The 26,141-nt window shown below is 32.6% G+C and overlaps 2 protein-coding genes across 5 annotated transcripts in view; both read left to right on the top strand.

Annotated features, from left to right (window-relative positions):
- Positions 1–3,601: 3,601 nt before the first annotated feature.
- On the top strand, positions 3,602–16,036 carry LOC145317588 (hexokinase-2-like). Of its 3 annotated transcripts, none has more exons than XM_080158732.1 (17): positions 3,602–3,652; positions 4,041–4,084; positions 4,529–4,720; positions 5,615–5,639; positions 7,726–7,844; positions 9,619–9,812; positions 10,103–10,240; positions 10,573–10,629; positions 11,117–11,330; positions 11,659–11,698; positions 12,177–12,253; positions 12,424–12,468; positions 13,379–13,494; positions 13,817–13,851; positions 14,479–14,531; positions 14,612–14,726; positions 15,525–16,027. In XM_080158732.1, exons 1-17 carry the CDS (start codon positions 3,608–3,610, stop codon positions 15,594–15,596), a joined length of 1,581 nt encoding a protein of 526 aa, XP_080014858.1. In that variant the 5' UTR covers positions 3,602–3,607; the 3' UTR covers positions 15,597–16,027. The 3 variants fall into 3 exon arrangements, with proteins under 3 accessions (XP_080014858.1, XP_080014859.1, XP_080014857.1); XM_080158733.1 differs by lacking the exon at positions 13,817–13,851 and adding an exon at positions 13,576–13,610; XM_080158731.1 differs by lacking the exon at positions 13,817–13,851 and having other exon boundaries at positions 13,379–13,529; positions 15,525–16,036.
- A 2,471-nt stretch (positions 16,037–18,507) lies between these two features.
- Positions 18,508–26,141, top strand: part of LOC145317587 (uncharacterized) — a 48,474-nt gene continuing 40,840 nt past the window's right edge. For both annotated transcript variants that reach the window (XM_080158730.1, XM_080158728.1), the window contains exon 1: positions 18,508–18,675. The gene's annotated coding sequence lies outside the window, so the exon portion shown is untranslated. The remainder of the gene's footprint in view (positions 18,676–26,141) is intronic.

Here is a 26,141-nt window from a genome sequence, read left to right as displayed (position 1 = left end):
CTCAAAATCCACCAAACTTTTAAACTAAAATACTAGCAGACAAACAACATTGTTTTTAAACGCGAAGATTTTCTATAAATTTTCAACAAATTTACTTATAATTTTGCTTCGACTGTTATACATTTATATTCTGATTATTCAGTTCTGACAATCTACAAGTGTTAATGTTCGTTTGTCCAACCGTTTCAGAGCTTCGCTTTTATGGATGTTCTCATCCTTGTTTTGTTATATACGATCCAATCAATCATGTAATACTAAAAAACGAAAGTTTCAGACAATATAATTTCTTGAAAGCTTAATTTATCCTAAGAAATTCAACTATTCATAGCTAACTTATTTTATGTTTTATTATGTGCTTCACACTATACGATGAAAGAAATTTTTATACGTTATAATTTAAATAAGAAAAGCTTTATTTCAGAAATGCTATTTATAGATGACTAATATAATGCTAACGATCTGAAAAAAGCATTCATTTTCCTTATAAAATATGTACACATTTAAAAATAACAGAGCCTGATTGTTCTTCAACTGTTATTCTATCGGTTGATTTAGAGAGTAGATCTCTATATTATCTCTATACTAAATACATATCTGTGCTTAGGGCGTGAATTATGATAATTTAGCCTAGTTAGACTTGTTAAATAATTACTTCATAATTGTTCGAAATATAATTATATACATACACGAGAAGGAGGGCTTGGCAGTTGTAGCAGCAGCTGCAATATTTTCAATAGCTACTGCTATTGAAGCCTTTTATAGTACCTACAAAACAATGATGTCAAACAATACAAATGACCAATTATAGGCCAATACACAGACTAAAATACCAAATGCAGGCCAGTGTACATTTTAATTGACCAATGGTAGGCCAGTATAACGTCATTTTTTGTATGCACTACAAAATGTTTTGCTGCTCTTACTTAAACTGCAAAACTTTACCACAGTTAAAGGTCACAATCCGCTGAGCCATCTTAAACATGAACAACTGCCGAGCCCTTGTTCGCTGAAACCAAAACAATACAAAAACTACAAAAAGAAAGCTACACAAAGTTAAACCAGTTATGGATTTCAAAAATGTTTTATAGTAGTAACTAGAAATATAATTTAGGATTAATATTTAACCCCTAAAAAAAGGTAAAGGAGTTTTTTTTTAATAAAATCTGCGATATTATGGCCTTCAATATAATAATCTTTAAAATAATTTGTCTTGGCCGATATGATCATTTTGTCAAGGCTCGGCAGCCGTAGCCCCAGCCACCCCCACCGTAAGCCACACCCAGCCACAGCCAATATCAGTCTCAGTCACAATTTTTAGCCGCAGCCGCTTATCCAAAGGCGCAGCTGCTGACCTGTTATTTTTTATAAAACCCACATATAAAAGAATTGACTTGTATTACATAAAAAAAATGTGTAAAATATAAAATGTACATATATGTGCGTCTGTTCTTTTTAAGACAAAATACTATAGACTTGATGTTCTTCTGATTGGTAAATGGATTCGTACATGTATCTTTCAATAAAGTATCAACTTATATAATTAAGTTTCTGACAGACGTACGGAAAAACAGACACACATATCAAAAAGAATCTATGCACCAAAAAGAAAGATAGATATCTCTAAAATTATATTTGGTGCTTACTATTACCATAAGGCACTTTCATTAAATTTAGTCACGAACTTGGACCACTAATTTGCTGGATTTTATAGCTTCAAAATTCTTAAACCAAAATATTTTACTTTTTAAAATAATTTTTTTTGCTTAGATTTGCATTGTTTGAAATTTAGATTTGTTCAAAAATTATTTTAAATTGTTGTATATGTACATATTTTTGTATAATTCTACTGTAGTTCCCCTGAAATATCATGAACCATACAATTGACCAATTCTTTACTTTCCCATTATACTAATTAAACTTTTATTACCTTCCATGTTCCTCTCCCTCCCTCAGCCTTTCTTTCGTTGTAATCTTTCTTTTATTCCCTCTCTTTTTAATACTTTTTTCTTTTTTTGCTACAAATTGTTGGAAATTTCCCTACATAATTATAGACAACTGAAGACGCCCCCTCCACCCAAAAAGGACATTTCAGCTTTTTAAAAGGATAGTGGGTATAAAAACACCGCTTTGGACGTCCTTTGCCCCATAATTTTTAGATAAATTCAAGGAAAAAAGGGGTGGCAGTAGGGGAGTTTTTGTAAAAGTGCTTCCTACACCCCCTTAAAAGTTACGATTATACCTTATCCATATGGGGCTTAAATCTGCGTTGTCCTAATCCTGTGGGGCTACCATGTTCCTTATATAACCTAATTTAACCTAACTAAGGGTAAACACTAACATGATTACTTTTATGAAAAGCAACCCCCACTTATTTCAAAACTAAGGAAGTGGGTTTCTTTGGTCGCCAGGCATTTTATGGGAAATCGTTTCTTTCCCTTTCTTTGTTGTTTCTCCTTCCATACTCCGTCACCTTTACTGGTTCTTTCGCTTTCCCACCCTGTAACCTTCTTTTCTACCTCCCTCCTCATATCGTTCTCTCTCTCATTAACCCCCCTCTCTTTCTCTTTCTCATTGTCTCCCAGCATAAAGGAAGGGGACATAGGGCTGTTTATTACACTAGTCCCCAAAGTTGTAATATAATATTTCTTATTCGTTTGACTTTGAAACTTTTTACTGAATTTCAAATGGTTCTTCATTCAGTTGAGTGTCCAAACGTTTCAACCTTTAGTTCTAATTTGCAGAAGGAGTAATTTTGAGAATCATCATTAGGGATGTACAGCAATTTATCAGGCATTGTCTTATCCATTTAGATCCCTGGTCTCTCAGTCTTTCTCTCTCTTTCTTCGTGTCTCCCATTGTCTCTCTCTCTCTCTCTTTCTCTCTCTATCTCTCTCTCTCTCTCTCTCTCTCTCTCTCTCTCTCTCTCTTTCTCTCTCTGTCTCTCTCTCTAATTCTCTCTCTGTCTGTGTACTGACGGAATCATGCAAAACCAAGTAAATATTGAAAGCCAAGTATATTGACGCATAGTTATTCTAGGATCCCAACCAAAACAACGTCTGCTATAATGTGAATTTTATGACAACACAAAAATATTTCATAGTTAGCTGTTATAATTAAATTTATAGTGTTTATTTATATTATATCAAAAAGTATAATTACTAATTTAAAAAAAAACATTGTGAAGCAAAAGTTATATTTTAAAATATTTTTGAATATTGTTATTTATGATGGATTAACCAATATTATTTAATTAGATTATAGTAGATTCATATTTAATGAAATACATATAATATCTTTCTTATATAAGACTAGCGGCTGTTCCCTAGCTTCTAGGAGCTATGTATTCGAAGGGTAGGGAAGGAGAAATGTAGCCTAAACCCATCCCAAGACTTAAATCTAATAATCAAATATCCTAAAACTATCAAGGGACTTATGTGAGGCTTTCCTAAAATAGAGATCTTAATCGGTTCAGTAATCATCGAAGCTACAGAAAAATATCCTCAATACTTATATAAAATATAGGATAATAACAATTTTATATCCATTGAAATATAAAAAAAATTATTAAACACTCTAAAAATTTATATGAATTCTTAGAGTGCTAGAAATGGGCCTGATTATGGATGATATCCAGAGCTCACAAGATACACAGGTTAGAAATGATAGAATTGTCAAATTGACCTCAAACTTTGTACGGTAAAATCTTGTCAGCGTAGCAACTCTATATTTTATAACTCATACCTTCATTTTGTTCTTGTAAATTTTGAAATGCTAAGTAGCGGAACAAAATGTCTCACAAATCAGCCATGTGACGTCATAAAAATTAGGGAGATGAGAGGAGAAGTGGGAAAGAAACCCCCTAAAAAAGATATGGGTAATCTCTTATTTTTATGACGTCACATGGCTGATTTTTGAGACAATTTGTCCTGCTACAATGCTAATAGAAAAGTAGAATAAAATTTTAATGTATTATTAGATATGGCAGTCTTTAGTAATTATAATTGGAGGTCCAGGTTGTTTGATATTTTGTTACTATTTAGAGTTCTCCTGGTAGGAAGGGAAGTGGAAACAGATGGATTATCAGGTATTTATAGAATGGCATGCTGCAGTTGTTATTAAATGAGAATATTCACTATATAATTTAAAAGTAAAAAGTTAGAGCTAATAAATATTTTAAAATATTATATCCTCCTAAAAGGAGCGAAGTAGCCGAAGCAATATCCACCTTATTTTACTGGAAGCTCAAAATAGTAGAGATATCTGCTGCAGCAGGCTGAATTTATGATGGAACTTTGGGATAAATATCGCTCAATTATGATATTGTATCATTTCTTTCCCCTCTACAAAATTTTACACCTAACCAAAATTCTAACAAAGGAAGCCAATACACAGACTAAATTACCAATGGCAGGCCAGTTTACATTTTTAATTGACCAATGGTAGGACAGTATGACGTCATTTTCTTTAGGCGCTATACAAAGCTTCCTAACTAAGACTTAATTATCAAAATTAATGTTTAAAAATCTAGACGTGAAAACAGCGCTGGCGGTGAAATACCGGTGAAACAGAACAGATGCACCTCCATCTCCATGAAGACGTACAAGCCCCACCTGATCAGCGAGACCAGACGGAGGCTGGAGGACCTCTGCAGAGACCTGGTGGTCAACAACGATCACATTCATGTTGTGGAGATGAGATTGAGAAATGCAATTGCCCAGGGAAATTAAGATTTATAGTGAGAACAATTTTAACAAGAAAAAAACTAAATGATAAAACCGCAATGCATTTAGTGCGATTTATATTTTTTTGTTTGGTTAAAAATATTTGTAAGAGTTTTATTGTCCTTTATCGATAACTGTCATTTACGCCTCTAGAGGCACGTGAGGGTAGGGGGGCGGACGAGGCATTACCCCCATCCCATTTAAGTTTTAGTTTTAAAAATAAAAAGTAAAAAAATGGAAAGAGCTACATTTTAAAGGAGGACCACATCGGTTCAGCGGTTACCAAGATCCTTCACTACAGACATATAGACAGACAGACATCATGTTACATTTACACAAGGATATAAATTTAAGGTTTTGTATCTCTTAAAATCTCAAAAACAACTGAACTTAAAGCCATGGTTAAATATTTATTAAGGCCGTTTGCATATTTTTAGTTTTTAAGAATCAGCATGACGTCCAATGTATAATATTAGATAGACAATGACAGCACTGGTATAATATACGTTTATTCTTTCATATTTTACATTGTTAAAATATATAAAGATAAGGATGACAACACCCATACAAGCGGAGCTATGAAAATAGACGAACGAAAATTTAAAGTGTCAGAACTTAATAAGCAGAATGTAAATTCATTAAAATTTTTAGGGCTTGACTATAGAGATTCTTTGATTATACCATTGTGCCTTGTTGTCCTGGAAATCATGATAATTATATCACATAGAAAATTGGTGACTTTCTAATTCGTACCTTTTCTGAAATGGTCAAGCAATGTTTTAAATCGATAGGACAATTCTAACACGCCCAGATTAACGATAATTGCGGACGGATAAACCCTAATTAAAGAAAAGTTTCCCTATAAAAAAAATGTTAATTTTAAAATGTCAGGGGCTAGACAAAGAACTTCACAATGAGGTGATTATTATTATTTTTATGTATTGTTCAACATTCATATTCTTTACATCTTAAATTTAAACAAGGATCAACATCATCCATAATTAGTGCAGATAGGAGTTTAATTTTCTATAATTTATTATCTTTAAGTAAAAGATTTTTAAGAATTTATAAATAAATGCAAATAGTAGGTTACTAAAAAATTATTTAAATATTATGCGTCTTCGAAGGCCTCGAACAATTGAAAATTTATGATAAAAAAGACAAAAGTTTTTGCCTATTCTATCTTATTATATAGAATAGTAAGGTTTTTTTTTATGTCTGTAGCTTAAGATTTTTTCTCGTATTTATTTGAATCCGGTGGATAGGAACCGGTTCTCATGAATACGAAAAAACTATGTCTAGCATCGTATTAAAGGGTGAGTAAAAAAATGCGTAGATTTATAAAATTCAAATTGCACGGCTTGTGTTAATAGTAGAAAAATGTTACGCATACCATTAGAACCGATAAGAAGTCTATTTTTTGGAAATATAAGAACGATTCCTCTGCTACGTATAGTTAGGGAGCTATGTGTTAAAATGTCCCTAGGTGCCTAGAAAACTAACTATAAATAAAACCTCCCCTAAAATGAAGTTATAATAGTTATTTCTTTCATCGTATTATAAACTGCTTTCTACGAATATAAAAATATACAATCATAAGATTAAAACCAGTTTTTTTAAGCCCGTGCCTTCGGCACCTCGGGGCTAAAAAACTGGTTTTTATCTTATAATTGTACATTCTATATCCGCGGAAAGCCGTTTATAATACGATGAAAGAAATAACTATTATAACTTCATTTTAGGGGAGGTTTTATTTATAGTTAGTTTTCTTCAACCTTTTGAATACAGAAGATGCTAGGGCCAGGGGGGCGTAACTGCTAGTATTATTAAAAACCAACAAATAAAGAGAGGTCATAGAGGAGCTGCTTTTCTTAAAGAATAGATCAAAGCATTATAATCTTATGGGAAAGTTGTAAGAGTTTTATAACTATAACTATGGGATAAAAGTATTAATATATGGTTAACATGTTATAAAGTTATGTTTATATTTAATTTTTATGAATCTTATTTTGTTTTTATAACTATCGCTTTATTTCTGCTGTTTTGTAATGTGAATTTAAACAATTTCTCGGTTTTTATTGTTTTTTTTTTACTTTTAACTCTTTGTTGGATAAGATATTTTATTCTGTTGTCAATCTATTCTTTAACACGCAGGTCATTTAAAGCTTCGCTTCACTAGTTCAGATTCTCTCTCTTTTACATTGACTGAAATATTTTGTAGTTTTGTTTTGCACTCAATTATGCTTCTTGTCTGAATGTTTTTATATTATTTTATTTATCTATAGCTGGATAAAGTGTCTCAAAATTCAGCCATGTGACGTCATAAAAATGAGTGAGATGAGAGGAAAAGTGGGAAAGAAAACCCCTAAAAAATAGATGGATAATCCCTCATTTTTATGACGTCACAAGGTTGATTTTTTGAGAAACTTTTCCCAGCTACTTTTATTTAAAATCCAGCAAAACGTCAATATTTTATCATTGTTTTTATCAAACTTATGCGTCCTTTTTGTTCTTGTTTCTTCAGATAAAGCTCGACAAAAAGAGTAATTATAATTTTTTTTTATATTTTTTGGTTTGTCTTTTAAGAACTCGCTAGCCACTGAACCAATTGAGTTTTCCATTTGAAGAAAGCTTCAGATAGGTCCAAGGATAATGCTGTAGGCTATTTCATTTTTAAATTTTAAGTCATGTAATGGTTTTAGGCTACCCGAATCTTATCCTTTGTATACAACTAGCGGTTGAGCCTCTACCATCTAGGGGCTCTATATTCGAAGGGATATAGAAGGACATAAAAATATTCTAAAACCATACCCAGACTTATTTACAAAAAAAGTGGCCCAAAACCATCTCAGGCCCTATAAGAAGCTTCATTGTAAAGGCGAACCATTTTGGTTAAGCGACCAGCGAGATCCTTTACTACAGACAAAAAAAGCTTAGTACTTTATATAATAGGATATTCAGCCTTATATAATTTTAGCACAGTCTCTAGTATGAAATAATTTAGGCGAGTGTAAAATGTTACCCCACGTACGTGCGAAAGCTGCCCACAGGGAAGGAGCAGGGCAGGTTTCTAGCCCTGGACCTGGGAGGTACAAACTTCAGGGTGCTTTGCATTGACATCAGGTAAAATTTAAAGGTGCTTTCCCTCAAAGTGACTGTTGAGCATTAAACCAACCTCATGTAAATAAATTGAAACTCTGAAATTATTAAGTAATACATAGACGTTATTTCTATTATTTTCATTACAAAGAAGTTGTATCAACTTTTTTGCTTTTTATTTAAGATAGCTAGCAGGTCCTTTCAGTAAGTAGTAGATGTAAAATTTTTCATAGAATTCAGATATGCAATCGGTTTTTTGTAGACCTCTTATTTTTTAAGTAATTTAAGTTTTTAAAAAAAATAATTAAGTCGGTTTTAAGGTACTAAAACGCAACAAAATAAAAGAAGAAAATGGCCAGTATGAACAAAAATAGTAAGATCTTTAATTTGACACCTTACTTTTAAAATTCTGTTGAGTAATTATTGAAAAAATCTATTTTTTTAACCTTGGTTTAATATAAACTTTAGACCTAAATATTTTCTCAAACAGACATAAAAAACATGGGTTCATATATACCTTTAGAATCAGAAAAATATTACGAATCTATTCTAAGCAAAATTGAAAAAGTTTTATAAAACTATAGTAAAAAAAATAAGTTTATTTTAAGAATCATAATTTTCGGCTTTAAAGGGTTAGCTTAAACCAAACCTGAAAAAAACCTAAACAAAAGACAATGCAATGTAGCAGATATTTTTTAAACACAAGAAACAATAATGTATTTTTAACTGCATTGTTTTGAAGTTTATAAACAGACTGATGCATATTTGTTCATAATTTTTCATTCTTTACATGTTCTTTAATATCACTATATTTATTGTAGTATCTATTGTATATATTGTATGAACGTTCTCCTTTTTTTCTGGCAATTCTATAGGTTAATTTTATAGATTAAGCTTCCCGATTCGTCAATTTTTGCGATTTGTGATTGGCTAGTTTAGTAGTTACAATTCTTAAAATAACTTTTTTATTTTTTCTATTTTTTATTACAATTTTTTTAAACTTTTTCAATTTTGCTTACAATGGATTCATATTATTTTTCTCATTCTAATGGTATATATGAACCAATATTTTTTATGTCTGTATGAGAAAATATTTAGGTTTAATGTTTTGATTAAACCGAGGGTAAAAAAATAGATTTTTTCAACAATTACTCAACAGAATTTTAAAAGTAAGGTGTCAAATTAAAGATCTTACTATTTTTGTTTATACTGGCTATTTTCTTCTTTTATTTTGTTGCGTTTTAGTACCTTAAAACCAACTTAATTATTTTTTTAAAAAACTTAAATTACTTAAAAAATAAGAGGTCTACAAAAAACCGATTGCATATCTGAATTCTATGAAAAATTTTACATCTACTACTTACTGAAAGGACCGGCTAGCTATCTTAAATAAAAAGCAAAAAAGTTGATACAGCTTCTTTATAAATATTTAAGTTGTTAAGAATCAAATTACAATTGCGTAATTCAATCAATAATTTTCATAATTTTAAGTATACAAAAATAGTTATTTGATAACAAAAACAAAATATTTTTAGGGGGATTTCATATTTATGTGTAAACCGCAAGAAATTAATTTTCTTTTACCCCAAAGTTTGTAATTGATTCATTAGCTGTTAGTTGGATTTTGTTTGTATGGGTGGAAATCCTTCCTAAAAAATGTGAAGCCAACGAATGAGAATAAATTATCATTAATATAAAACTTTGGAGACTAGTGCAATAAAATTACACAGCTCCCTGTCCCCCCTTTCTCTCTCTGAGATGTGCTGTATGAAACCAACTAACATTCCCTATTATTTAGGGAGGGCCATTTCTCTATGAAATCTGAAATCTACAACATATCAGAGAAGCTTATGCTTGGTCCTGGCGTAGACCTGTTTGACTACATAGCCTCCTGTCTGGCAACATTCATCCAGGACAACAATCTGGGTGACCATCCCCTCCCGCTGGGGTTCACCTTCAGCTTTCCGGTCAAACAAGAAGGGTTGGCGAAAGGTAAAAGATTTTTTTTTTAAACATGATGAACAATGAAGTATCCTTTTAATAAAGTAAAATGATCTCTTTTTGTTTGTTTGTGTGTACCGATGGATCTTGATAAATCTAAGAAACCCAAGAAAATCGCCCCTTGAAAAAATCAACCCCCCCCCCCCTCCAAAATTTTTCTTTTCAAAACTTCAATATCTAAAATAATTATGAATAAAAAATCAAGTGCTTCTTTTTAAGCGTAATTATTTTCTATTACGTCTGCTCTATACTGTAAATGTTATACCTTTAAAAAATACTAGGAAGACTAGCTCAATGGACGAAGGGGTTCAAATGTTCTGGAGTAGAAAGTGAAGATGTTGTGCAACTACTGAAGGAGGCCATCGGAAGACAACCTGGCCTCAATATTGATGTGTGCGCTATTCTTAATGATACTACAGGTTTGTTTATCTGTTATTACTATACTAAGGACGAGGTTCTACTTTGTTTAAAAATAATCGTCCACGGACCTTTAAAAACCCAAAAGAAAATAAACCTTTTGATTAAACGTCCTTTGTCTGGAAGTTCTAACGTCGTATGGTAATGAGTTGCCATCTCAGGCATTAACAATACTTTTAATATCACTGTCACGCGTTAGGTACCATTTTTAACCTCTTTAGTATGATGAAAACTTGAATAATGAAATCAATACCCTAAGGATCTAACTTAATCTTTTTAGAGCCTCTAACGATCTTTTTTCTATAAATTCTAAAAAAAACATATTCATGTTTAGGGACTTTAATGTCATGTGCCTGGAAAGAACCTCGGTGCAAAATTGGATTAATCTTAGGTTTGTATGTTTTAAAACTTTTTAATCTCCATTGGCTTCGCTCTAAAAAAATCGGTCATGGAAAGAAAACGAAGTAGCGGGTTTTGTCGTATTTCCAAAGTAGCTTTTCTCCCATTTCTAGCCCCTGCGGGGCCAATTGCCTAACGAACTGACACTGAAAATAAATTGAATATTTGCTGTATAAATGTTTAGACTTAATAGGTAGTATACATTTATTATGAAGTATGGCTTCGAAACCGATTGATATCCGCTGGATTATAACCGGTTCTCAGTCATATACAAATACTTGTATAGCATGGTATTACAGATCGACAATTTTTCACGAATATTAAAATAAAAAGCTTAAAACTAATACCAGTTGTATTAGCCCGTGCCTTCGGCCACCCTGTGTTAACAAAACTGGTAATAACCTGTTCATTTTTCTTTTTGATATCCACGGGAAGCTGTTTAAAATTCGATGCGATAAAAAAATACTATTATTGTTTAGGAACTGGCACAAATGCGTGCTACCTGGAGGAGGAGAGTAAAGTGGGGACCTTGGGTACCAGCGACACCACCAGCACGGGGGACATTATCATCAACACAGAGTGGGGCGCATTCGGGGACAAGGGAGAGTTAGACTTTATCAGGACAAAGTGGGATCAACAAATTGATGAACAGTCATTAAATCCGGGAAAACAAACCTTTGAGAAAATGATTAGGTAAACAGCTAATTCAAGAGACTGCTGATTTAGCCGCCTTTTTTAAAAAGGCGTCTGGCAGTTAACAAAGCATTTTTCGTTTACATTAGCCTTTATGTTTTTACATACAGTTTACATACATGTCCTTTTGTTATTAAGGACTTCCAAAATCTTTCTTATCTCTCTCTCTCGCTCTATCTCCTATCCTATCTATAATTTATCTTTGATTTATTGAGTCTAAGGATTTAAGGAATCAAACATGAAGTTAAATACTAATTTTGTTTTGATTCAAAGTTCAAAATAGAGAATATTCATAATTTTATTGGTAGAAATATTATTATTTTTTTAGTGGAATGTATATGGGTGAGCTAGTTCGGTTGGTTTTAGAGGTAGGTTAAGTTTTATTAAAAATTCTTTTATTAAATTTATTTACTTACCATCGAGGTTCTGTGATTTTTGTATTTCAGTTTTTAACAGTTCTATTATAAACGTGACGATTATGTCTAAAAGATTTTTAAAAATCAAATAATATGACCAAAAATAATGTTTTAGTGTCCTTTGATAATTTTACTAAAATTTACAAAAATATGTTAGTGCAATTTTAAAATATAATATACTAGCTACTATGCCCCTTGCATCGAGGGGCTTTAAATTAAAAGGGATATAACTACTATAATCCCTAGATTTAAATCTAAAATAAAGTAGCCTAAAACCATCGCAGAACATGTGTGAAGGCTACCCAATCGGTTTAGAAGTTATTGAGATCTTAAGCTTCAGACAAAACACCGTACTAATTTATATAATAGGAAGGATATGTTTTTATCAATATTAAGAAATGTAGAATAAAACCTTTTAATCTTTTTATAGGATCTTGTGCGAGAAGAACTGATTTTTCAAAACATGAATACAATCCAACTACAGCAAAAGGGAGCTTTTCCCACCAGGTTTCATGTATTTCAGTTTTTATGGTTGAATTGCATTTGGTATTCTGTGTTAGGGTTAATAAAAATGAAAAATAAGTTTCTTTACCACAAAAAGCTTAATTTGGTAGAATATTATACTAAAAAATAGGACCAAAATAAAATTTCCATTATTAGGAACTAAAATGATTTAGGTTTCTTTCTGAGATAGAAGCTGATGCTGTTGGTCATTATGACAGGTATGCTGTATGCACATTAAATTATTTGATACTTCCCAATAGTTGGCCATTATGACAGGTATAAACATTCCTTCATATTTCCCAAAAGGATAACAAGGGGTGCCTTAAGATTTTCTCCATAAAACTACAAAACTTTTTTAACACCTGGCTTAGCTACTGGTATTCTTACAAGGTTCATAAAACTCATATTAGGCTCATTTTTTCCTCTCAACTGCACATAATCTTTTTAAAAGCGAAGCTTTTCTATAATTAGGGTCGGTCCGTCCGTACGTCCGTAACGGATAGCTTTTTTCGTTATTTTAGGCATGTTAGAATTGTCCTATCGATTTCAAACTTTGCATAGTGATTCCTGTAGAAGTTAGGTACGAGTTAGAAAGCGTAGCAACTCTATAATCTTTACCAGAATGTCCGTACGTCCATTTTAAACATGTTGATTTTTTTTACATTTTTGACAACGAATTTGTATGTGACCTAATTATCCGATTGGTCTGATTTTTGGTATACTGATTCCTGGGACAACAAAGTATAATGTAATAAGCGAAGCAATTCTTTAATCAAGTCCTATAAATGTAAGTATGTCCATAAACATTATCCTGAATCATGCAGTTTTTCAACAAATTTACTTACAATTTTGCTTTGACTCTTATACATTTATATTATGATTATTCAGTTCTGACATTATACAAGTGTTAATGTCCGTTTCTCTTACCGTTTCAGAGCTTCGCTTTTATGGATGTTGTCATCCTTGTTATAATTACAATAACTTAACTTATCATTCTAGAATTTCTTCTACTTTCTGAGTATAAGATTTCCTTTCTGTAATCAACTGCAATTTATTGTACCTGAAACAGCAAAATCTCATGAATATCTTAGTATAGCTGTTGCTATACTAACTTTATTAAATTTCTAGATGTCGAAAAGTGTTGGGAGAAATAGGGTTGGCTGGCGCTTGTGAAGCTGATCTGTCTGCCCTGCGCTATGTCAGTGAATGTGTGTCACGCCGTGCTGGCTACCTGTGCGCTGCAGGTCTTACTGCTCTGCTCAAGAAAATGGACTACAAGGTGAGTGTGTGCGTGTCACTCCGTGCTGGTTACCTGTGCGCGGCAGGTCTTACTGCTCTGCTCAAGAAGATGGACTACAAGGTGAGGGTGTGTGTCACTCCGTGCTGGTTACCTGTGCGCTGCAGGACTTACTGCTCTGCTCAAAAAGATAGACTACAATGTGAGTGTGTGTGTTACGTCGTGCTGGCCTCCTGTGTGCGGCAGGTCTTACTGCTCTGCTCAAGAAGATTGACTACAAGGTGAGTGCGTTTGTGTGTCACGCCGTGCTGGCTACCTGTGCGCTGCAGGTCTTACTGCTCTGCTCAAGAAGATGGACTACAAGGTGAGTGTGTGTGTATCACGTCGTGCTGGCTACCTGTGCGCGGCAGGTCTTACTGCTCTACTCAAGAAGATGTACTTCAAGGTGAGTGTGTGTGTGTGTGTCACGTCGTATTGGCTACCTGTGCGCGGCAGGTCTTACTGCTCTCCTTAAGAAGATGAACTACAAGGCGGGTGTGTGTTTGTGTCACTCCGTTCTGTTTACCTGTGCGCGGCAGATCTTACTGCTCTTACAAGGTGTGTGTGTGTGTGTCAAGTCGTGCTAGTTACCTGTGCGCGGCAGGTCTTACTGCTCTGCTCAAGAAGATGGACTATAAAGTGATTGTGTGTATGTGTCACGCCGTGCTGGCTACCTGTGAGCCGCAGTTCTTTCTGCTCTGCTAAAGAAGATAGATTACAAGGTTAATAAGTGTGTGTCTCAGTCTTTGCTGGCTACATGTGTGCGGCAGGTCTTACTGCTCTGCTCAAGAAGATGGACTACAAGGTGAGTGTGTGTGTGTGTGTGTGTGAGTGTGTTAGTCATTACATGTGCTTTTAAAATACTTATTTCAAAATGATACATTCATGTATTACATAACATTTAAGAAAATTAAATTCAAGTAAAGTGATTATCAAATAATTTAAAATTCAGGATGTTGTGGTAGCAGTTGATGGATCCCTCTTCAGATATCATCCTCATTTCAGGTTATTTCTATTGTAAAGAAATTAGAAATACATAGACGATTCTTTCAATAAAAAGAAAGATATTAAATTATTTTTTTCAGGAATGTGATGCACTCTCGAGTAGCTCAGCTCATGGGAGTAGATTATAATCTGGATATCATGATGTCAGAGGATGGTTCTGGCAGAGGAGCTGCTCTGGTAGCTGCTGTTCTCCAGGTATACACATTATTATTATATGGATATCATGATATCAGAGTATAGTTCTGGTAGAGGAGCTGCTCTGGTAGCTGCTGTTCTCCAGGTATACATTATTCTTATATAGATATCATGATATCATAGTATAGTTCTGGTAGAGGAGCTGCTCTGGTAGCTGCTGTTCTCCAGGTATACATTATTCTTATATAGATATCATGATATCATAGTATAGTTCTGGTAGAGGAGCTGCTCTGGTAGCTGCTGTTCTCCAGGTATACATTATTCTTATATAGATATCATGATATCATAGTATAGTTCTGGTAGAGGAGCTGCTCTGGTAGCTGCTGTTCTCCAGGTATACATTATTCTTATATAGATATCATGATATCAGAGTATAGTTCTGGTAGAGGAGCTGCTCTGGTAGCTGCTGTTCTCCAGGTATACATTATTCTTATATAGATATCATGATATCAGAGTATAGTTCTGGTAGAGGAGCTGCTCTGGTAGCTGCTGTTCTCTAGGTATACATTATTCTTATATAGATATCATGATATCAGAGTATAGTTCTGGTAGAGGAGCTGCTCTGTTAGCTGCTGTTCTCCAGGTATACATTATTCTTATATAGATATCATGATATCAGAGTATAGTTCTGGTAGAGGAGCTGCTCTGGTAGCTGCTGTTCTCCAGGTATACATTATTCTTATATAGATATCATGATATCAGAGTATAGTTCTGGTAGAGGAGCTGCTCTGGTAGCTGCTGTTCTCTAGGTATACAATTAGAAGAATAAATCTACACTTATTATTATTACTATTTCAGGGTTCAAGCCAAGAGGAGACAAATACTGAATCTTCTCTGACTACAACTCTATCGAGTTGTGTCATTCATTAATAAATTTTATACAACTTTTGGGCATTTTAGAATTAGTATATACCAACCAATAACCCTTAAAAATTACCAACACCCATTAAAAAGGATAAAGATTTATAAATACAAAATATTTCAGTATTAAATTCAACTGTCGTGATTATTTATGATGTATTGTGATTTAATTATTTTATTTATCGGAGTAGAAAAACATGAATTACCCGAATTTTAGTTTTGAAAGCCTAATTGTATTAAAATTCATACCATAAAAAAGAAAACCTAATTATGATTCTTTACACAAAGTAAATGAGACTTTAAATGGATTTTTCGTTTCTATCTAATTTTAACCAATTTGGAAACTAAAAATGACAAATTTTATAAAAATGCAATTACATAAGAATTATTTATATTGTATCTTATATTTTTAATATTTAAAAATAAATTTGCATTTAATATTTATTGTACAATACTATATTTAAAAAACGAATTTCTTTAGTAAGAATGAGAATAGTTATTTCTCGTATCGTATTATAAACGGCTTTCCGCGGATATAGAATGTACAATTATAAGATTAAAACTAGTTTTTTTAGCCCCGAGGTGCCGGCTAAAAAAACTGGTTTTAATCTTATGATTGTACATTTCTATATTCGTAGAAAACTGGATATAATACGATGCTAGACATAGTTTTTTCGTATGGATGAGAACCGGTTCCTATCCACCGGATTCGAATGAATACGAGAATAGTTATTTCTCGTATCGTATTATAAACGGCTTTCCGCGGATATAGAATGTACAATTATAAGATTAAAACTAGTTTTTTTAGCCCCGTGGTGCCGAAGGCACCGGTTAAAATAACTAGTTTTAATCTTATGATTGTACATTTCTATATTCGTAGAAAACTGGATATAATACGATGCTAGACATAGTTTTTTCGTATTCATGAGAACCGGTTCCTATCCACCGGATTCGAATGAATACGAGAAAGATAATTACAGAAATTACATTCAGTAAAATTACAAATTACAAGTTCGAATGGGAAAGATAATTTTTGGCAATTACAAATTACATATTTTGGTTATTCTAATAAACCTTATGCCTTTCGATGCTCTAATATGACTAATTCGGACGGAAATAAATAACCAATTTTCAAATTGATAAATGACACTAGAGTATGATAGACATAGAATATATTAGATCATCAAAAACATTAGGTAATTTGCAAATGTACACAACAAATACTTGCTCATCAGAAATTAGAATGCACCACAAATAGTTACATTTTTTTGGCATGATGCATTGCATAATTAAAACAGAAGCAAAATCCTTTATTTTGATACGGACCTTAACGTCCCCCCCCCCCCCCTTTTAATTAATTATAATATTGTATCCCAACAGTGCGAGCACACCTCCCCCTCCCCCCGAAGGTAAAGAAAATTTATCTACAAGAAAAAAAAGGATTCTGCCAAAAATGGCTAAAAAAACATACATTATTTAAGCTGTTTATTACAAAATATATGAACCTGTTAAAAATATTGAAATATTGTTTATGAAATATATATTTTTATATGTATTCTTTTTTTTAATGTCAAGAGGTGTGACAAAACCCCCCTAAAATGAAAAAGAATGGCCTGCCTTCAAGGTTTACATGTCCTGTTAAAATTTCTGTGCACACCTCTTCATAGATAATTTTCTTTGGAAGTAACAATTAGAACTAAAAAAACAGTCGCAATTGTTTTGTTCTGACGAAAAAGTTGTAAGGCAAAAATATTTTCTTTTGATGAAATATCCCTTTATGTGTGTATACTATTGGTGCTTTCCTTGGGGGGGGGGGGGTTCAAACCCTGCTCGCTTGGAACGTTGAGAGAAATCACCATTTATTTAGATTTCCTTTGTAACCTCTACAAAATTCTTTATTTTGAAAGTTAATAATACAAATATTTTAGATAAGGAGTAAACCAATAGATGCTGTGGTTTTCTGGGAAGATTCATATATGTATGTCTTGAAATAGTTTTAGGTTATTTTCCCTAAAACATATCCTTTAAAAAGGCTAGGGGCAAAGCTGCTAGTGTACATGAATATACAATATACATATGTTTTTATATAATGTTAATATTTTTAACTGTTCATTTTATGTGAGTTAAAAATGGTTTATTTCATCACGTAAAAGGCGCCTACAGGCGAAAAAAACTAAATTCTCGAGAAAAGGGTGTGAAGCGTAATCAATTAAGATTTTACTTTATAATACATGATAAATATGTAAGATCTTTTTTTGAAGATTAAACAGTTAGAAAACAAAATATGAAATAAAATAACCAGATTTAATGATAAAAATTACAATATTTAAGACTATTAAAACAATCTAGGTATATATATAATTTTAATTGCAAAAAAACCCTAGTTATTAGGATATGTTTTAGACAAAACTTGGTAACAAAATAGAGTTTTATTAATTTTAAAATGTTAAAACGTTTGAGCAACTTTACTTATATGCTGGAATGAAATGAAAGATTTATTATTATAAATATTTTATTAAAATGCTCTAAACTATTATAAGCATCTTAAATCTTTTAAATTCAAATGAAATTGTGCGCCCTCGCATTCTCGCATCAAAAATATACATAATAAATACCAGGGATCTAAAGGGATAAGACAATGGCCGATTAATTGATGTACAACCCCCAATAATAGTACACAAAATCAACACTTTTGTAAATTACAATAAGTGGTTGAAACGTTTTGACACTCAACTTAATAAAACAACCACTTAAAATTCAAGAAAAGTCCGCAAAGTTGTTAAGTCAACGAATAAGAAAACGTTATTATAAAACTTTTGGGACTAGTGTAATAAAAAGCCCATGTGTTTCCACTCCCTCCCTGATAGATAAATACTCCTACAACATTCATTTCTACCATTTTGAGGAGCCCATTTCTGCGCAAGTCAGTCGTCTTTAGAATCTTGGAGTGAGCAGACCACTCCTCTTTCTTATCAGTAAAGCATCCAGGCCTATTTGTTAAGTGGCCTATACACAGGGCTGGTAGTAGTGGGTGTGTGGTTATTTCATTTTGTAAGCAGAACAATTACGGAACTGGATAAGGAAAAAGGTGAGAAAAACTTTAGGTTTTATTATAATTAGTCAGAAATTTCAATTGGTGTTAGATATTAGTGCAATAATTTTGTAAATATTTACAGTTTCACCTTTGAAAACAATTACACCGTTTGAAGATACTTGAATAAATGAATAAATTTTTTATGTAATTTTTTTGAAAGTTACATTTCCAGAGGAGGAGATGCAATTGGACCTAATTTACACCCCTGTTCTTTCCACATTTATTATAAGCTAACAATATTGAAATTTTATGCCTATAGGGTTAAGAAAGATAAATTCATAGGCCCATCTCTTTGTATATGATTTAACCAGTTGGAAAATAAGAAGAAAAAAATAAGAAAACTCGCCAAATTTTGTATGTATTATACTTATATTTTCATGGTATAAAATCTGTGGCAATTTTTATTCTGCGTTGCAAAACTAATGTCTATCATCAAACAAATTGGTGGATGCACTAATAGTTCTTTCATTAATCATTATTGCTTGCGCAATTTTTTTTAAGGTTTTTATTTTGGTCAAAAAAAATCCTAAAATTCAGATTCGTAAACAATTTAGAAGGTGTTTAATTTTTATTTATTTTTCTTTTTAAACTGCAGCCATGGTATTTTAGATTTTATTCAAAAAAATTTAATTTGAGACCATAGTTGATTGAAGACGATAAATGCATTTTTCATGACTTTTGTTTGTCTTCGGGGTGTTGATTTTAGAAAGCAGATGAAATACGGAATCATTCAAACATTTTTCAGTTGGGATCATGAAACCAGGCTCATTGTGTATAAATTATTCTAAAATTTTACAGTTAGGATCACGAAACTAAGCTCTGTGTCAAGTAATACATTCCTTTAACCCTAAAATTATAAATGCTGATGATTTCTCATTTTTTCATGGAATATTTTGAACGTAAGCCCATCTATTTTTTACAAATCAAATCGTTCAAAAGTGACAAAAAGTATTTTTAAATTAAGTTTTCCTAGTAAGGAACTTAATTTCGCGCTCCCGACTGAAAAGCTTCAGAGTCAATGGGTTTTGATTTTTCTTTGTCTACAAAGTTTTTATTTTTATTTGGCACTAGGTTCTGTCTGCTGATATCAAATAATGATATGGCTTTTTTTATTTAGAAAATGTATTTTACTAAATTAACTTAAAGGTTCTTAAAAACAATTGACTTTGTACATTTCTTTTTAATTAATCTTAAATCTTAATATTTGTACAAAGATTCACTCCTTCGCTCATGAGAGTTTTGAGATCTAAATCTTATTACATAAAGTTTTTTAGTCTGTAGCTTAAGATTGAGTTCTTCATTATGGAAGCTTTACATAGGTACCTGAAGGGTTTTTGGCTTTTTGTTTTAAGTCTTTGAGTGGTTTTAGGCTATTTTCTGCTTTCATTATCACTTTAAATACAGAGCTCCTAGATTATAGGGGCTTAGCCGCTAATAAACTAAAAAAAGGTGCCTACTGCTTCTGTATCAAACACGCATTGAAAAGCTTTGTCCGAAAACATTAAAAATGCGCGACTTACTTTTAGTGACAAATTTAATACAAATTTTTCACGTACATCCAAATTAATTGAAAACTAATTTGAAGTGCAAAACTCTACAAAAGCACTTGTTACCTAGTAAAATTATGAAAATGTGAAGAAATTTTATTATTAAAAAGCAGATCAACTGCATGCCAGGGTAGTTTTGAGCGTTGGTGTACGTTCTGATTATTGGAATCTACATATACAGGGTTTTTTTTTTAATAAGTTAAAAGTATTGCTTAATTTAACCCACTTGCCATTGACAGAAATTAATAATCTATATCTTAATTTCTTCATTGATGTGGGGCATTTTGCATAAGAAAAAAATATTTGGCGATTTTCAACAAATTCTGCCTTAAAAACCGGTTTTTCCAAAGTACCTATTTTTGGAAGATTTTTGGATCTTGACTAATTTAAAGAGTGTGCAAAAATGCGTACACTTTTAAAAATCAAATTGCGCGGCTTGTGTTTATAGTAGAAAAATGTTACGCATACCGTTAGAATTGTCATAAACTCTAGTTTTTGGAAATATATGTAACACATACAGGCTATTTGTAGTATAGAAGCTACATTGGAAAATGTGAGAAGTGTTGAAAATTTTAAGTAAGTTGTAACATTTAACCACGTAGCTCCTAAACTATACATCGCACAGGAATAATTCTTAAACATCTAAAAACTAGAGTTTATGACGATTCTAACAATATGCATAACATTTTTCTACTATTCACACAAGCCGCGCTATTTGATTTTTAAAAATGTACGCATTTTTGCAAACCCTTTAAATTAGTCATAATCCAAAAATCTTCCAAAATAGGTACTTTGGAAAAACTGGTTTTTAAGGCAGAATTTGTTGAAAATCGCCAAACATTTTTTTCTCGTGCAAAATGCCCTACATCAATGAAGAAATTAAGATAAAGATTATTGATTTCTGTCAATGGCAAGTGGGTTAAATTAAGCAATACTTATTAAAAAAAACACCCTTTATAAAACAGAAGACCAGCTTTATAGAAGTAATAATGTTTAATAGACTTGTGGAGACAGGCAATTCAATTTACTTTACAATCTACTTAATTATTCTATTTTAATGTTTAGAAACATGAAATTATTTAAGAAGTTATAGAATATTATTGCCATGAAGTTAAAGAGATATTTAAAATACCGCAAATGAACCTTTTTTTATTGCACCATAAAAATTATTTTTGCAATTGGAACTATCATTAGTAATATTTGCATTAATCAATTGATTCTTACCAACGTTTGCATTGTGCCTTCATGCAAATAAGAAATCTTATTGTTATTATGATCATATTAATCTGTTAATTTAAAATTTGTGGCTTTTTTGTAACACCTAGATATAAGATAGCCTGCTTTAGTGGTGAAGAGAAGAAGAACTTGTCTATACAAATATTTGATTGTCCATTGTCTGAGGCTTTCATTCATGTACATTATACATTATACATATATACAATATTTAATTTTATAACCGCGCTGTCGCTATATAAGGTTTTTTAGTTTTTACGAAATTTTATTTAAATATTCATATTTTACATGCTAACATGCAATATCTTAAATCTAAGTATGTTTAATTGCCATAATTGCTATAGTGAATGTCTGTCTGTCTGTCCATAACGGACAGCTTTGATTAATTCAAGCACATTCTAATTGCCCTTTCTATTGAAAACCATATATATTAGCTTTCATAGTAATTAGGGAACTTGTTAATGTGTAACAACATAATTTTAGTTTTGAAGGGCGAGTTCTAGGACTACGGCACCTTAATTCATTTTTTTTTTTGGGGGGGGGGGGGTAATCACCCACTTTTATCCCCCCCCCCTTTTGACGTCCATTGACAGAAACATAAAATATTTTATATTTTGAAAGTTTCTAAGATCCTACTTACAATATGAATGCCTCTAAAAGAAGGATTACTTTTTGAAAATTTAATTCAATGTCATGACCAAAACATCAAAGATGGCTAAGCGCTATTCTGATTTAAAACCATTTTTAAATATTTTGCTGGCATGTTTGGACAAAATTCAATGTTTTACACGAAAGATTATTTAGATAATATTATGATGTATACTTCAAAGATGAATATACGATAATACTTTATAACCTTTTAGTGGCTGCGCCTTAGCCTCTTGGGGCATCATTTATCTTTTTAAAAGCAAAGCTTTTCTATAATTAGGGTCGGTCCGTCCGTCCGTCCATCCGTACGTCCGTCCGTAACGGATAGCTTTTTTTCGTTAATTTAGGCATGTTATAATTGTCCTATCGATTTCAAATTTTTCATGGTGATTCCGTTAGTAATTAGGTACGATTTAGAAAACGTAGCAACTCTATAATCATTACCAAAATGTCCGCACGTCCATTTTAAACATTTTTTTACTTTTTAAATAACAAATTTTTATGGGATCTAATCATCCGATTGATCTGATTTTTGGTATATTGATTCCTGGGACAACAAAGTATAATGTTATTAGCGAAGCAACTCTATAATCAAGTCCTAAAAATGTAAGTATGTCCATAAACATAATCTTGTATAAAGCAGTTTGTTTCGGAACGCATGCCTTGCCGTTCTCGAAATCTTATCTCCAAGCCCTCCGAATGACCAACATAGCGAAGTTTACAAATGTGTATTTATTACCATGAAAACAGTGAGTCTAAAACAAAAATATAAAAATTAATTACATAATATTAATGGTTTATTATTTTTGTAAGATCGAGGTTGCGTGATTTCAATTTAATTAAAAATATAAAATTTCTAAAAAACTTTAAATTGGCACGAAACATATTAAATAGCATCAGAAATTGATAATTTTAGATTCAAATGATCAATAAAATTAAGGAAAATATTCGTATGTCAAAAGTTAGCAGTTAAATGGTCTATTTGTTGAAAAATTAATGTTTTAAATTTCTTCGTAAAAATATACCATACTACACTTATTATTAAGAATTAAAGATAAATTCTTACCACATATGATGTCAAACTAAGCAGGAAGGCTTATTTGAGATCTTCCACGGATTAGAGCGCATGTATATTCAACCAATACATTATTTTCATTTACGTAGCTCTTCACATGGGAATCATCAAAGGAAAAATGCGCGGCTTCTTGTTTGTTTACAAGCGACGCGCGGAGATAGTTAGGAATGCCGCGTAACACACTCATTCTCCGGTGTAAGGAAAAGGGAATTGATGGGTTCGAACTTGCCAGGGAATACAAGAAAATCATTCCAACACACACCCGTCTAGTCACTGGGAATCGAACACAATAACTCATCTTAGCATCATGCGTGCAGACAGTGTCCACAAAATCACAATCTCATAACGCATAAATTACAAGAGTTTAAAATGGCATGGCCATCAGGCCTAAAATTAATTATGGTAACTTACGAACACCACAATAACTCAAACCGACTCCACTACCACATAAGGATAGGAATAAGGAATGGGAAAAGCATTCAACATTCATGAAATGCACATTTACCACTCACACATCTCATTATATCATGGCCTCATAATCTCAATTAAAGTTAGAATTACAGACCATGTAATTGCGAATACATGAATTAATAATCAATAGTACCTAAACTTTGATTAGGTACCTACATAATAATAGGCAAATGATTTTTATATTAAAAATCGCATCAATAATTAAATAATCAACTCAAACTTTTAAATCAAAAGAAAGAAAGATTAAATAATGACATTTTTTCTACTAAATCTTTTTGCTAGAAAAGAAAAGTAAAATTTCATAAAAAACTTCTCAAAAATTAGTATTTTCTCCAGCGGAAAAATACTCGGGCTTACATCTAGACATTTCTTAGATAAGATAGGTAAGATCCTTAAATCTAACATGTTTTAATAAAATAGATACTTAAATCTAAATAAAATATGACTGTAAAAAAAATCATCAAACATCGGAAAATTAAAATTTCATAATTTTAAATCTTCGTGAATCAAAATTGCGTAAATTAAAATTGCAATTGAAATATGCAAATTAAATTACCAAAATAACACAAAAGCTCAATTATAAGAAAAGAACTTCTCTAAATGCTGAGTTTGCAATTTCTCTCTGTTTTAAGAAGAAAGCAACTTGTACATATTCATACAGTCAAAATTAAGGCAATTTGGGGCCTCAGTTAGAATGAACCCCTCAAGATACAAACTAACCAATCTTTCAAATATTAATAATGCCATGTTCCAGCTATCCTGACGGACGTTATGTCTTTCCATCACAATTTTTGATACTGCATAATTTCCGACAGGATTTCTGGCGCAGGGCTCCATCAACTGAAAATAAACATAATTAGTGATGTTTAAATCAAATCAAAAATTAAAAGAATCATGAATAATTCAAGAAACTTTAATTCAAAGCGAAAAAATCTGCATTTTTCTTTAGGTACATCGGTTAAAAGGTAAATAGAAATGATTTTAATATATATGTAATATTAAATTATCTATGTGATTATAACAAATCTTAAAGAAATATTTGTGTGATGTAAAAAAATCTCATTGTGTTACTTTTTTATCATATCGAATTTCAATCAAACAAGGATAAAATGTTCGTATTTGCGTAGGTACCTAGGAAAATTTCCGCGAAAAAAATCCCTGGTCCCGGAAAGACTTAAATCATTGAAAAAACTTGCGTAAACGTATAAATAACTTAAGTTTGCATTTCAAATGAGAAAAATCTTGCGTCGATTTGAAAGTTTAAACGAAATTGCGTCAAAATTTGCGTTTTTTGTCTTTCGAAAAAAATATCTGATAAATCTACCGTAAAATAAAATTCAAAGTTAAACAAGAACGATACTTATACTAAACTTTGGGTAGATTGATCTTGAGCAGACGTCTTGCGGAAGTCTCGTTACTCGTGGCGGCTGCGTCATCTGATAATTTGAACTTGCAAACCACGGTCCTCCCACCTGGGCGCACTTCTTCCACACGCCCCAATCTGAACTTCTTCATCAAATTTGTGCTATCGTCGATCAGCACCACGTCTCCCGGCTCGAGCAGCACCTCGTTGCGGCGCCACTTGACGGACTTGAGTAGCTCAGGCATGAGCTGCTCTTTGTACACCTGATGGAACTGACGGGTCAACTCCTCCAAGTTCTCCAGCCTCCTGGTGATGGGCTCTTTACAACCTGTCTCGAAGGTGCAGATTGCATCGTTGGTCCTGCCGCCTAACAGATCAGCAGGTGAAATTATTCTCCAGCAATTGACGTCATCTCCTTGGGTGGCATAGGTCAATGGCTTAGAATTCAAGACTCTTGCAGTCTCAGCACACAACACCAATAAATCATTGAAGGTTACAGTAGCACCAGCCAACTTCTTGTTCAACACACGCTTGACCAGCCCAACCTGCCTCTCCACAGTACCTACGAACGAGTGTGCTGCAGTGGGCACAAGATGCCATTCAAAATGCATCCTGGTATCCTTCAAAAGTTCATCCATAATTCGTTTGGCACCAGCCATATTGGTGCCTCTGTCTGTAGTAACCCTTCTAGGCATATTGTAAAACGCCTGAAGTTTTCTCAAGCCGACCAGCACGGCTTCAGTTGAATAATCGGTCAACACGTCAACAAACACAGCCTGTGTGAATCTACAGGCCACAATCAACAACCAAACTTTGTACTTGGTCTTGGAACTCCTGGTGCCAACGCCAGGCTTCGTAACTTCTATCGGCCCCGCAAGGTCCATATGCACCTCCTTGAAGGGCACAGAGGGCTCGACACGATCTGGCAGAATATTAGCAATTGCGGGACTCGAACGCTTGGCATATTCAATGGAACATGCAGCACAACTCTTGACCACTTTCATAGCCTCCATGCGGCCATGTGTGATCCATGCATACCTGCGGCTTTGCGCCAACGTCTTACGATGGCCTCCATGCCCCAATTCATCGTGGGACTGTTGAAGGATAAGCCGCGCCAGCCTGT

This window comes from Acartia tonsa, chromosome 4, assembly GCF_053477335.1.
Source record: "Acartia tonsa isolate MP-2025a chromosome 4, ASM5347733v1, whole genome shotgun sequence".
NCBI classification, from domain to species: domain Eukaryota; kingdom Metazoa; phylum Arthropoda; class Copepoda; order Calanoida; family Acartiidae; genus Acartia; species Acartia tonsa.
This window is presented reverse-complemented; position numbering and strand designations above follow the sequence as displayed.

What these genes read in the sequence shown, in the direction of transcription:
- LOC145317588 (XM_080158731.1), top strand. Translation starts at nt 3,608, where the DNA reads ATGGGCCTGATTATGGATGATATCCAGAGCTCACAAGATACACAG. An exon ending in AGAAATGCAATTGCCCAGGG is followed by an intron (nt 4,721 to 5,614) that starts AAATTAAGATTT and finishes AAAATGTCAGGG; the next exon opens with GCTAGACAAAGAACTTCACA. An exon ending in TCAAGAAAATGGACTACAAG is followed by an intron (nt 13,530 to 14,478) that starts GTGAGTGTGTGC and finishes TTTAAAATTCAG; the next exon opens with GATGTTGTGGTAGCAGTTGA.